This window comes from Armigeres subalbatus, chromosome 3, assembly GCF_024139115.2.
Source record: "Armigeres subalbatus isolate Guangzhou_Male chromosome 3, GZ_Asu_2, whole genome shotgun sequence".
NCBI classification, from domain to species: domain Eukaryota; kingdom Metazoa; phylum Arthropoda; class Insecta; order Diptera; family Culicidae; genus Armigeres; species Armigeres subalbatus.
Genome location: NC_085141.1, coordinates 79,906,831 through 79,920,893, shown reverse-complemented (window position 1 = coordinate 79,920,893; position 14,063 = coordinate 79,906,831). Strand labels below are relative to the sequence as shown.

The window sequence follows — 14,063 nt, the reverse complement described above, 5'->3', positions numbered from 1 at the left end:
AATGCATGTGCATATACAATCGCTAAATAGCTATTTTTACCAAATATCTAAAGCAACGTTATTCCCATGATCGGGAATTTCTCCAAAAACGTACTCACCCTGGTGGTCTCATCTCGAGCCTTCGCTTCTGCGTCGCTAGCAGTGCGTCCTTCGTCAGGGTCATCGCCAGTTTGCTGCTGGACGGTATATTACTACCACTACTACTGCCACTACCGCTCACTCCGGAGGTAAACGAAATGTTACTGGCCGCTACAACGGGTCCTGTCGCACCGTATAACTGTTCTATCGAATCGGCATTGACTAGTTCGGAATCTTCGTGCAGGGTTGGCAAGGCGGAGGAACTATGGGACAAAAGCTCCGAGGTGGAACTACTGCTGGTCAAGGAGGACAGCGTACCGGTTAGCGCAACGGAACTGGGTCCGGCTACTGAAATACCGGTTGGAAGACTGATACAGCTGGCACCTCCGCTGCCAAATTGCATATTTTGAACATACTGTAGGTACAGGTCCGACTGAAGAAAGTTCCGGTAGGACGTAGTGCTTATGGCTGCGGCTACATCTGCTTGCATTTGATCGAATATGTCTGAGGTGAGGATCATCTCATTTTTCAGTCCGGCCTTTATCATGTTTCGAATTTGTTCGTTACAGTGAAGCTTCGATTGCCGAGGCACCCGTTTCAGGAACCGTCGATATATTGCACCAATGGTTTGCGTTACCTTTTCGGGATCACTGAGTTGTTTGAGACCCTCACATGCAAAGTAAAACTTGAGACTGTTTGAATCCTCTCCGCCTTCAAGTTCGACGAAGCGCTTAAACAGCTCAGCTCCATCGGCATCTTCGAGCAGGTTGGTAAGCTTCTCCGCCCACCGATAAAAGGCCGGCGGAGAATCGCGTGGTTTGTCTCGATGCAGGCTGTCCGTCATCTGAAACGAAGACGACCCGGGCCGGGCTGTGTGGGATTCTAACTTTGACCATTCGTTAGCGCCACCCTTGCGCCGACTCTCCTCTCCGGGTACTGGTGGTCTAGGTCCGCTGCACGTAACGTCATCAAATTTGTGTGAAGAATACTGACTCATCGAGGAAAAACTTGCGGTTTCGCTTGGCACCTCATATAACAGCTCAGAAACAACGTACGGAAGACGTGTGAATTCGTTAGCAGGCAATTATAGCTTCTTTTTGAAGCAATTTGATTATCGTCGAATAGTGGTTCCAATGTGGAAGAACACACACACTGCTCGTCCGATATGATGGATTGGACGGAACGTTTGCGGTTTCTTTTGAGAATGCTTCTTGACTCGTTCAACGTCTGCCCGACGTGTGTGTTCCGGAAAAGCGCAACTGATGATTTGCGGTAAGTATTTATCTGCAATAAGGGAAATAAATAAACATTGTTAGTTAGGTAATCCTTAGTTTCCTGCCTGAATATTGAATGTTTTCAATGAAACAGAGATAGCCTGGTTTTTCTGACGTAGAGTATCATGAGCAGAAAAAACTCTTTAAAGAGTATTCAAGATGGGTCATCTTAGTTACGAGTGATTCGGACAATGCTAAGCTCCAAAAAGTGTGTCTACAAAATTTTTACACATACACACACATACAGACATCACCTTAGTTCATTGAGCTGAGTCGATTGGTATATAACACTATGGGTCTCCCTCCTATCAAAATTTCGTTTTTGGGGTGATCATATAGCCTTACAAGTACACCCTTACAATAGATTTTAATACAGTTCTGCATATGAACCTTACAGAAACTGTATAATAATTTGGCATATACAATTTCTGAAGATTTTAATACAATTGTTGTATTGAAATCTTATCTGTTTGTATTATTTTAGTACAATTTCTGTATAAAAAGCTTACAGAATTGTATATGCCAAGATTTTATACAATCATTTTCAGATATGTTTTTTGGGTGTACAACAAAAACCAAACAAATGGCGATACAAAAACAAATGTGCTACCAAAGCGATTACATAACTTCATGAGTATATATGTAGAAGAAAGAAAATGTCACCAACCACAATTTGTCACCAACGAACAAAAGGGAGATTGCGATATCCGACATCGACAGCCATTTTTCACTTTACCGTCGGACCAATTGCACGCCACACAGCAAACAACTTCCACCTCATTGAATATCCTGTTGCTCGATTTAAATGCTAAGAACACAGCGCAAATGAGAAGCATTCGAAAAGGGTCCTTGATGGTTGAAAATGGTTGCACAGAAAATGAAAAGAAATAGACAGACTGCCGTTCTGTACGTACTGTAGCATATGTATGTATAATAATATCACGTGGCACATAGAGTGCTCTTAATTTCCTCTCGTATATCCTAACAGAATATTTTACGAATTCAATGGAAATGCGTAGAAACCTTAGGGACGGTGATTAAAACTACACGAAGTTCATTGCAGCAAAAAATTATGTTGAGTGATTTTCGATCCCTCCATTGAAAGAAAAAATAGAGAACAAAGGATATAGAGGTAGCGTAGCAGCAAGAATGAATTCATGCGAGAAATATGCGAAATAGCTAAAATTGATTAGTGAAAAGAGAGGAGGAAACATGCTATGCTTACTGCAAACCGAAAATAATCTACAAAATTAATCAAGCATGAGGTATGTTTTCCAATATGCATCTTTTAACCATCTGTATATCAATTCAAATTCTTATGATATCAACCTGTTTTCATTTTCATCTCACTGGAGAGGGGGATGGGTGGTTTTCTAAATTGATCTTTGCCATCAACAATTTGTATTTCCTTAATCGATTCTTTTATTTATTCTATGTCAAATTTTCCAAACAACCCATATTTTTGTAGCCTTACACTAAAGTTTTTAAAATTTAAACGAAAAAGTGCTATTTGCTAGGGTTGGCCCAACATTTGCCTAATTTTGGATCAACTTTGATTCTGCCCGACTTTGCGTCCCACGTCGCTTAAATTTGATGGTTCAGAATCCTTGCGTATTCTCAGCTTCTTTCTAACAAGTAGATTAATGAGCGCATGTCGATACTTGTGTTGGATTGTAGCAAACCTGAATGCAGATAAATAATTTTAGTTGGCAATGTAGACGTTTTTATTGCTAAGATAAGGTTCAACTTTCGGGAAACTTCGTTAACAACCGTAACACCAATTTTGACACAGTTTGCAAATATAATAATTGACAATTGGCAGAACTAGAGACACTAATGTTCAAAAACTTTTATGGCATTCAAATGAACTCAAGGTGTGGCAATTACCCAGATACGGATCCAGAAAACCAACCACTTTAAATCACGTAGTCCATTTTAAGCGAAACATGGCCGGATCGCGAGAGATCAATATCCTATTTTCTTCTGAAGACTTGAATGAATCATTGCATACGTTCTTATTCTATTTTGGAGCATGAGGGATCTATTTTACTTACCTTACCCATTTTCAAATATTTTCAAAGCAATCAGTGAAAACTGTTTTACAACTGTTGGTTTAGCCTCATTATCAACACGGTTTAAAAACCGTTTTTAAACCGTGTAACATTTTCCCCGTGTATCATTTTGAGTCCCTCCTTAGCCGTGTGGTAAGACGCGCGGCTACAAAGCAAGACCATGCTGAGGGTGGCTGGGTTCGATTCCCGTTGCCGGTCTAGACAATTTTCGGATTGGAAATTGTCTCGACTTCCCTGGGCATAAAGTATCATCGTGCTAGCCTCATGATATACGGATGCAAAAATGGTAACCTGGCTAAGAAACCTCGCAGTTAATAACTGTGGAAGTGCTTAATGAACACTAAGCTGCGAGGCGGCTCTGTCCCAGTGTGGGATGTAATGCCAATAAGAAGAAGAACATTTTCCCCTAAGACGCTCGCAAATAATTATTAACTAATTATCAAAGTTAAACTAATGAGCATTAAAAAACCAAGAGGAAGGGGGAGTCTCTGAATTCTCCACTTCCTTCTAAGAAACAAGGTTTCAAGACCGTCCTGTCAAAGCGCGGAAAAAATAGAAGGAAGCTATAGACTTCAGATTTTCGTTCTAACTCCAGGGTGGCCAGTGAATTTTGAATTTCAAATTCCCGGTTATTTCCCGGTTTTCTCCCGGTATTATGGCAATTTTCCCGATATTAAAAAAATTAAGTATTAGAAAAAAATTCAAAAACACACAAATTCATAAATATTAAAAATAGAAAAGAATTTTTTCTATAAACAATTATACTGCAACTACAAAATTAAATGTAAAAGAGTGATTTTTGCTGGCTAAGTAATACTATTTTTTAACTTAGTTTGTTTTTTTTTATTCTAGTAAGTATGAACTCATGACAAATTATTTGGACATTGCGATTCTGCAGAAAAATATCGAAAAATATAAAAACATAAAATTTTTAAACATCTTCTCTGTATCGCAATCATTCAAACTATTCCACAATTTGATAATAAACCTTATTTTCTAAGAACATGTTCTTTTAATCGAAAGTCCATATTAGGGTGGCTCAAATTAGTATGGGAAAAATCTTTTTCAATTTTTTTGATGAGCCGCCCTCTTATTCGGTTCTATTTGATGCCCTTACGCTCTGGACAAAATTTCAGCCAAATCGGTCAACGTTTGGGCGGTGCTAAACTCGTTGGAAGTTGTGAACAGTAAATTGCAGTTGAACTACACAACTTACGATGAAGAACTATGATACTCATTCAGATCTTGGAGAATGTAATACAGAATGTTATGCAGAAAGCCGCGAGAAGATTAAAGTTTGCCCGGCTAAGTTATTAGCATTTATTTGAAGTAATGTTTGAGCAAGTTTCGTTTTTTTTACATTTGAAAAGAAATAAATTCACCCCTACAACACTCCAGTAAAAAGCTAATATCTTTGCGTAATAAACTCTAATCTTCTCGCGGTTTTCAGCATAACATTCTGTATTTAATTCTACAAGAACTGAATGAGTATCATGGTTCTTGATCGTAAATTGTGCCGTACAACTGCAAATCACTGTTTTTGGATGTTTCTGCATACATTTTTCCATATAAACTTCCAACGAGTTTAGCACCGCCCAAACTTTGACCGATTTGGCTGAAATTTTGTCCAGAGCATCAGGGCATCAAATAGAACCGAAAAAGAGGGCGGCCCATCAAAAAATTGAAAAAGTGTTTTTTGAGCCACCCTAGTCCATATTCTTGTTAACGGTTGAAATTATAGTTCGTCCGTAAACAAGAATACCGAACCTAAACCTCATATGATGTCACGAACTAATATAATGTGTAACTGTGAATCAAATTTCCATAATCAAAACTCTTTGATGCATTATGAGGATCGTGAAAGACAAATTTGATTTTTTGTTTGTTGAATACAGGATTTATTGTTGAAAAAGAAGGTGTTTTTTAGCTTTTTTGAATGGTTTTGGAAATGTTTCAATATTTGAAATAAAAGAGGAGGAATACCAAACATATTTATTTGGATAAATTGGAGAACCTAAAAGTAATCGATTGAGATAATTAAAAATTAAGGAGAGCTCAAATCAGATTTAATACAAAAAAAATCGGTGCAATCAAAGTTGATTGCTCATATTCCGGGTATAAAAGAAACCCGGAGTTGTAATTAATTACTATGTCTAAAACTCAACTTTGGTCAACTTGATTGAATGGGGTATCTAGAGTCTTCATAAATACGTGACCTACTTTAGAAATTTGTAAACTCTGAAATAGAATGGAATGAGTCTACCAATTCTCTCATGATGTTTGAGATTACTGCACTATTTTTTTCAGAGAGACAAATACAGATTAGAAAATTTTCCCGGTGGTTATTAAATTTCCCGCATATTTCCCGACATTTTCCCGGTTATTTTGAATTCCCGGTTTCTTCCCGGTTCTCCCGGTTTTCCCGGTTCGCTGGTCACCATGTAACTCTAACATTGGAAATAATTTTTCTCCTATCGAACTGAGCAATCAGTTCGATTTAATTAATGATGAAATTGAACAAATCGAATCTACCTCTAGCCCAGGTGATTCGATTCATGCGAAAAAGCAAAGGATTTCGCCAATTGTGGTATCTGTTGCTGAGTTTTCTGGCTTCCGGAATGAGATTTTGAGTAACCTTCAGGGGATCAAGGTTTCATTTCAGATTGCCAGGAAGGGTGACTGCCGCGTTTTGCCGGGATCATTTGACGATCGCAAACGTCTGAGAAGCGGCATAAATTCTTCACATACGACGACAAAACTGAGCGATTGGTCAAAGTCGTCTTGAAAGGTCTCCCGAGTGATGACAAATCACTGGATGAGATTAAAATTGAAATTTCTGAATTACTTGGATTTTCACCAGTCCAAGTAATTAAGATGAAAAAGAAATCTCGCTCTGGTACTTCCCAGAAGGGCATTTCTCAAGAATTTTATTTAGTTCACTTTAACAAAAATGAGCTAAATAATATGAAAAGTTTGGAAAAGGCCTGTATTATGTCCCATATCCGTGTTACATGGGAACATTTCCGCAGGCCTGGGGGAAATTTCCAAAACCCCACTCAGTGCCGTAAGTGCCAAAAGTGGGATCACGGAACTAAACATTGTCACATGGATGCTAAATGCATGATTTGTGGTGAAACCTCTCACGCCAAGGGCGCCTGTTCTGTGAGAGAAGATTCCAATAAATTAAAATGTGCCAATTGGGAATGCCCTTCACGCAAAAAAGTTTTGAATTCCCGTGCAAAATCGATGACGGGAAATTCCAATAGGATCCCAGATTCGCCGGGTAAATATATTTCAAACGCTCAAAATCCGCAATCATTTGCCGGTTGAGCAATTCTTACCAATCAACGAACAAATTTTGCTCTTACCTGTCACCGGGTAACGAGCAGTTCGTCGAATTCGAAATTTTCAAACACGCCCTCCTTTGCAAGCATCACTGCAGGCAGGCAAAATTTCATTTCTGAAAATTTACCGTTGATGAATGATGTTCATACCCATTCTTCAAGGGAAAATAACGTTCGTTTCGACGACTCAGGTAGCATGTCTGCTTCCGACTTTGATTTTCTAAATGAACAATTACATGATTGATGCAATGTTCAAAGTAAATACCAAAACTGAAGCTGTTCAGGTTGGTATCAAATTTACTCAATGGATTTTAATGGATCCAAATAATTCCTTGAAAATTTAAAATTGGAATGCCCGTTCTTTAAAGGGTAAGGATGGTGAATTATTCAACTTATTGTAGTGCACATTGCAATTATAACTGAAATAAATTTAAAACCTGGTCTTTTCATCAAAAGAGATCCAAATTATTTTATTTACCAAACTTGTTTTTCATCCAGTCGAAATCCTTCTACAATTGATTTAGTTTTAACGGATTCAAGTCAGCTGTGTGGCCAATTGGTAACTCATGTTGACTTTGACTCTGATCACCTTCCTGTGACGTTTGAAATTTCACAAGAAGCCATTATCAATCAAACCTTTCAATCAATACTTTTAATTATCATAGAGCTGATTGGGATTTATATAAAACGTATATCGATAGGAATTTTGATGTTGATATTCCTCTCGATACCAAAAATGAGATTGATAATGCTCTCGTATCTTTGATAAATTTAATTGTCGAAGCCAGAGGCATTGCAAATCCTAAATGTGAAATTAAATTCAACTCCATTATTATTGACGACGATCTTCAGCTAATGATCCGTCTTAAAAATGAGAGGCGAAGACAATACCAAAGAACCCGCGATCCCGCGTTGAAAGTTATTTGGCGAGATTTGCAAAATGAAATAAAAAAAACGTTTCGCTATTCTGAGAAATACCAATTTTGAGAATAATGTCTCGACGTTGAATCCCAGTTCGAAACCCTTTTTGGAAATTTACGAAAATTCATAAAAAACCTCAAAAGCCAATTCCAGCGCTTGAAGAGGGAAATAAATTTTCATTAACAAATGGCGAAAAGGCTCAAAAACTTGCTCAGAAGTTCGAAATTTTAGTCTAGGTCTCACTAGTCCAATAGAGGATCAGGTTACACGGAGCTTCGAAGTCATTCTCAATCAAGAGAATGTTTTTGACCCTTCGTTGGGAACTAATTTGGATGAAGTGAGATCTATTACTAGAAATTTTAAAAATATGAAAGCACCGGGTGATGATGGTATTTTCTACATACTTATCAAAAAACTTCCTAGGAGATCTTTATCCTTTTTGGTTAATTTATTTAACGAATGTTTTCAATTGGCATACTTTCCAGATAAATGAAAAAACGCCAAAGTAGTTCCAATTTTGAAGCCAGACAAAAATCCAGCAGAGGCTTCTAGTTATCGCCCAATCAGTTTGCTTTCTTCAATAAGCAAACTGTTTGAAAAGATTATTTTAATAGAATGATGGTTCATATTAATGACAATTCTATTTCTAGACCAACACTTGAAAAGGGCGTAACAGCCAAAATTTATTCCTTATGATTCTTCGTCTACATATAAAGCTATATATGTACCGTCGTCGGGGGTGCCAATGGGTCAAATGGGGGTGAGAACGGGTCACTGTTTCAATCACTTAGAATGCTTGTTGAATAGATTGAATGTATCTGAGGGCAAGAAGACTAAAATATAAGAGACCTCCTTGAACGATTTTGTTCTACGACCTCCAGACTGTCGGTGAGAGCGATGACCCATTGTCACCCCCGATGGCGGTAGACGAGGAATCAGAAGGAATAAATTTTGGCTGTTACGCCCTTTTCAAATGTTGGTCTAGATTTTTGCTGATGAGCAATTTGGTTTTCGTTTTCGTCTACTGGAGTTGCTCTTCTTGATATAGAGAAAGCATTTGACAGTGTTTGGCATGAAGGTTTGATTTTTAAATTGATGAATTTTAATTTTCCTCTGTACATTATTAAACTGATCCAAAATTATTTATCAGATCGTTCGCTGCAGGTAAAATATCAGAATCCTAAATCTGATAGATTACCTGTAACGGCTGGTGTCCCCCAAGGCAGCATACTGGGGCCCATATTGTATAACATTTTTACTTCTGACTTACCTGATTTACCACCAGGGTGTCAAAAATTTTTGTTTGCAGATGACACGGGTCTCTCTCAATAAAGGGCGAAGCCTTCGTGTCATTTGTAGTAGATTGCAAAAAAGTTTGGATGTTTTCTCCACTTACTTGCAAAACTGGAAAATTTCCCCGAATGCTTCCAAAACTCAGCTTATATTTTTCCCACATAAGGCGAGAGCTTCTTATTTGAAACTTTCTAACAACGCTCCGATCGAATAGAGTTTGCCGCCTATGGTGGGGTGCAGATGGCGAACGGTACGTTCATTCATTCATTTATTTAGTTAACATCTAAACAGATAACACTGAATCAACAATTTGACGCCACAATGCACGGTTCGAGGCCGCATCTCTCCATCCTCGGATACGCCCCACGCTCGCCAAGTCGTTCTGCACCTGGTCTGCCCATCTCGCTCGCTGCGCTCCACGCCGTCTCGTACCTGCCGGATCGGAAGCGAACACCATCTTTGCAGGGTTGCTGTCCGGCATTCTTGCAACATGTCCTGCCCATCGTACCCTTCCGGCTTTAGCTACCTTCTGGATACTGGGTTCGCCGTAGAGTTGGGCGAGCTCATGGTTCATTCTTCGCCGCCACACACCGTCTTCTTGCACACCGCCAAAGATGGTCCTAAGCACCCGTCTCTCGAATACTCCGAGTGCTTGCAAGTCCTCCTCGAGCATTGTCCATGTTTCATGTCCGTAGAGGAATACCGGTCTTATTACCGTCTTGTACATGACACATTTGGTGCGGTGGCGAATCTTTTTCGACCGCAGTTTCTTCTGGAGCCCGTAGTAGGCCCGACTTCCACAGATGATGCGCCTTCGTATTTCACGACTAACGTTGTTGTCAGCCGTTAGCAAGGATCCGAGGTAGACGAATTCCTCGACCACCTCGAAAGTATCCCCGTCTATCGTAACACTGCTTCCCAGGCGGGCCCTGTCGCGCTCGGTTCCGCCCACAAGCATGTACTTTGTCTTTGACGCATTCACCACCAGTCCAACTTTTGTTGCTTCACGTTTCAGGCGGGTGTACAGTTCTGCCACCTTTGCAAATGTTCGGCCGACAATGTCCATGTCATCCGCGAAGCAAATAAATTGACTGGATCTGTTGAAAATCGTACCCCGGCTGTTACACCCGGCTCTCCGCATGACACCTTCTAGCGCAATGTTGAACAACAGGCACGAAAGTCCATCACCTTGTCTTAGTCCCCGGCGCGATTCGAACGAACTGGAGTGTTCGCCCGAAATCTTCACACAGTTTTGCACACCATCCACCGTTGCTTTGATCAGTCTGGTAAGCTTCCCAGGAAGCTGTTCTCGTCCATAATTTTCCATAGCTCTACGCGGTCTATACTGTCGTATGCCGCCTTGAAATCAACGAACAGATGGTGCGTTGGGACCTGGTATTCACGGCATTTTTGAAGGATTTGCCGTACAGTAAAGATCTGGTCCGTTGTCGAGCGGCCGTCAACGAAGCCGGCTTGATAACTTCCCACGAACTCGTTCACTAATGGTGACAGACGACGGAAGATGATCTGGGATATCACTTTGTAGGCGGCATTAAGGATGGTGATCGCTCGAAAGTTCTCACACTCCAGTTTGTCGCCTTTCTTGTAGATGGGGCATATAACCCCTTCCTTCCACTCCTCCGGTAGCTGTTCGGTTTCCCAGATTCTGACTATCAGTTTGTGCAGGCAAGTGGCCAGCTTTTCCGGGCCCATCTTGATGAGCTCAGCTCCGATACCATCCTTACCAGCTGCTTTATTGGTCTTTAGCTGTTGAATGGCATCCTTAACTTCCCTCAAGGTGGGGGCTGGTTGGCTTCCATCGTCCGCTGAACTGACGTAGTCATCTCCTCCGCTGCCTTGACTTTCACTGCCTGTACTCTCAGCGCCATTCAGATGTTCCTCGTAGTGGTCGTAGTCGATCACCACACGTTCGTCCGTCAAGATGCTCCCATCCTTATCCCGGCACATTTCGGCTCGCGGCACGAAGCCTTTGCGGGATGCGTTGAGCTTCTGATAGAACTTGCGTGTATCTTGAGAACGGCACAGCTGTTCCATCTCCTCGCACTCCGCTTCTTCCAGGCGGCGTTTCTTCTCCTGAAAAAGGCGGGTCTGCTGTCTCCGCTTCCGTCTATAGCGTTCCACGTTCTGCCGGGTACCTTGCTGCAGCGCAACCGCCCGCGCTGCGTCCTTCTCCTCCAGAATCTGTCTGCACTCTTCGTCGAACCAATCGTTCCGTCGACTTCGACCCATATACCCGACGTTGTTCTCCGCTGCGTCGTTAATGGCTGCTTTAACTGTACTCCAGCAGCCCTCAAGAGGGGCCCCATCGAGCTCACCCTCTTCCGGCAACGCTGCCTCGAGATGCTGCGCGTATGCAGTGGCGACATCAGGTTGCTTCAGTCGCTCTAGGTCGTACCGCGGCGGCCGTCGGTACCGAACATTGTTGATGACGGATAGTTTTGGGCGCAGTTTAACCATCACCAGATAGTGGTCAGAGTCGATGTTAGCGCCACGATATGTCCTGACGTCGATAATGTCGGAGAAGTGCCGTCCATCAATCAGAACGTGGTCGATTTGTGATTCTGTCTGCAGTGGTGATCTCCAGGTGTACCGATACGGGAGGCTGTGTTGGAAGTAGGTGCTACGAATGGCCATATTCTTGGAGGCGGCGAAATCAATTAGTCGTAGGCCGTTTTCGTTCGTCAGCCGGTGAGCGCTGAACTTTCCAATAGTCGGTCTAAACTCCTCCTCTTGGCCAACCTGAGCGTTCAAATCTCCTATGATGATTTTGACGTCGTGTCTTGGGCAGCTGTCGTACTCACGTTCCAGCTGCGCGTAGAATGCGTCCTTATCATCATCAGTGCTTCCGGAGTGTGGGCTATTTTAGTAAAACATAAGACGTGTTCTCTATTTGAACGTTTATTGGAGAATGTCCTCGGTTAGTCCATTTGTCAAAGTCTACTAAAGTCAAGGCCTACTCAAGATTGGGAATAACTTAATAACAACATAAATATACTACTATAATTCGGTCATCCTGATTCGTCGATGTCCTCATCGATATCATAATCAGAAATTGAATTAGAATCTGATAACCATTTCCTCATATTATTTGGCGAGCAAACAGAACTGAATGGTATGTTTGATACTTGAAAACCTTCAATGTCAGTAACAAGATATCGATCATTTGGCAACTTTTTCCTAATACTATAAGGACCTTTGAACTTTTTTGAAAGTTTAGTGTTATCATTCATTTTAAGAACAATAAGATCACCTTCTTTATAATTCTGTACGGCTCTACGTTTTCTATCCACCATTTCTTTATTATAAGTCTGAAGTTTTAAAATATTTTCTTTTGCTTTTTTCCAAATGTCAGCGATATTTTGTATTTGTAATACATCTTGATTATTTTTAACTAATGTCTCTAAATTACTATGATTTTCAACATGTAAATTGTTCTGATGCGCACCAAATAATAAAACACTCGGAAAATTTTTAATTGCTCTATTATATGTATTATTATAAATAAATTCTACATTTTGTAAAAGGTTATCCCATTTTAGACCTGTATCTTCAATCAATTTTGCCAACATTGGAGTGAGCGTTCTATTAGTTCTCTCTGCTTGGCCATTGGCCTCAGGAGTATACGACGCTGTTTTGATATGTTCAATATACCGATCCAAACAAAACTTTTTGAATTTAGCGGATGTGAAACTACTGCCTCTATCCGTAATAATTCTGCACGGTTTGCTATAATGATTCATATATAGTGATACATTTTTTATTACTTCATCAGTGCTTGTAGTTTTGCAAGGATAAAATTTTACGTACTTAGTAAATGCATCAATAACTACCAAAATAAATTTAAAATTCTTTGATGAAGGTAATTGTATTGGCCCGTAATGGTCCATGTGAATTGTATGAAATGGTGTTTCACCTTTATCTATATTTTTGAGAAATCCTTCTTTTTTGTGTTTGCAGGGCTATAAAATATGCAAGTCAAACAGTTGTTTATATACTTTTTAACTATTTTTTTCGTGCTAGAAAACCAATAAAATTTTTTTATTTCAATTATAGTTTTTTCTATTCCGATGTGACCTAACTAGTCATGGCAAATCCGAATTATGTTGTCGATCATTATTTTAGGAACTACTAATAAAAGATTACTATTGTCTTTTTTAAATAATATTCCATTTTTGAGCTCAAAATGAGGAAAACTATGAGTTTCTAAATGAATTTTTATGTGTCTAATTTTGTCATCTTGTTCTTGTGCTAGAATAACGTTCTTTTCAATATCCTCGGTATCCAATAAGCAAATATTATGATCTTGAGTTGCAATGCACAATTGTTTATTCAAATCCTTTTCAACATCACTCATTGATATTCTACTCAATGCATCTACATGTCGCATTTTACTTCCATCTCTGTATTCTAAACTGTAGCAATAGTTTTCTAAGAACATGGCCCATCGACTTATTTTAGGATTAATTTCTTTTTTAGCTAATGTTTGAGCCAAAGCATTACAATCAGTAAAAATTTTGAATTTTATTCCAGATAAGTAAACATGAAATCGCTTTATTGAATTAACAACAGCAAGTGTTTCCATCTCAAAACTGTGTAATTTATTTTCGTAATCATCTGTTTTCTTACTGAAGAAACTAACAGGGTGAAAGTTCCCATTTCTTTGTTTTTGCATTAACATAGCTCCAAAACCATATGAGCTTGCGTCACAATGTAATTGTGTTTCAGCATTTGGATCATAAATGGCTAAAATAGGAGCTGAAATCAATTTATCTCTCAATGTTTCAAAAGCATAAATTTCGGATTCATTAAAAGCAAATTCAACATTCTTTTTCAATAAATTATACAGTGGTCTAGCGATTGATGCAAAGTTTTGAATGAATTTCCTAAAATAGCTTGTCAAACCCAAAAATCTTTGGACATCTTTAGCATTCTTGGGAATTGGAAATTTCGATATTGATTCAATGTGAGATTTGCTTGGTCGTCTTCCATATTCATTTATAGTATAACCTAAATAATCAATTTCGTTTAGGCAAAATTTACATTTATTAAGATTTAACTCC

At 39.6% G+C, this 14,063-nt stretch overlaps 1 protein-coding gene across 7 annotated transcripts in view; it reads right to left on the bottom strand.

Moving 5' to 3' along the window:
- Positions 1-14,063, bottom strand: part of LOC134223222 (axin) — a 105,873-nt gene that overhangs the window by 29,396 nt on the left and 62,414 nt on the right. For all 7 annotated transcript variants that reach the window (XM_062702365.1, XM_062702364.1, XM_062702361.1 and 4 more), the window contains exon 3: positions 99-1,362. In XM_062702365.1, the coding sequence (XP_062558349.1) occupies positions 99-1,075 (977 nt within the window). In that variant the 5' untranslated portion in view covers positions 1,076-1,362. The remainder of the gene's footprint in view (positions 1-98; positions 1,363-14,063) is intronic.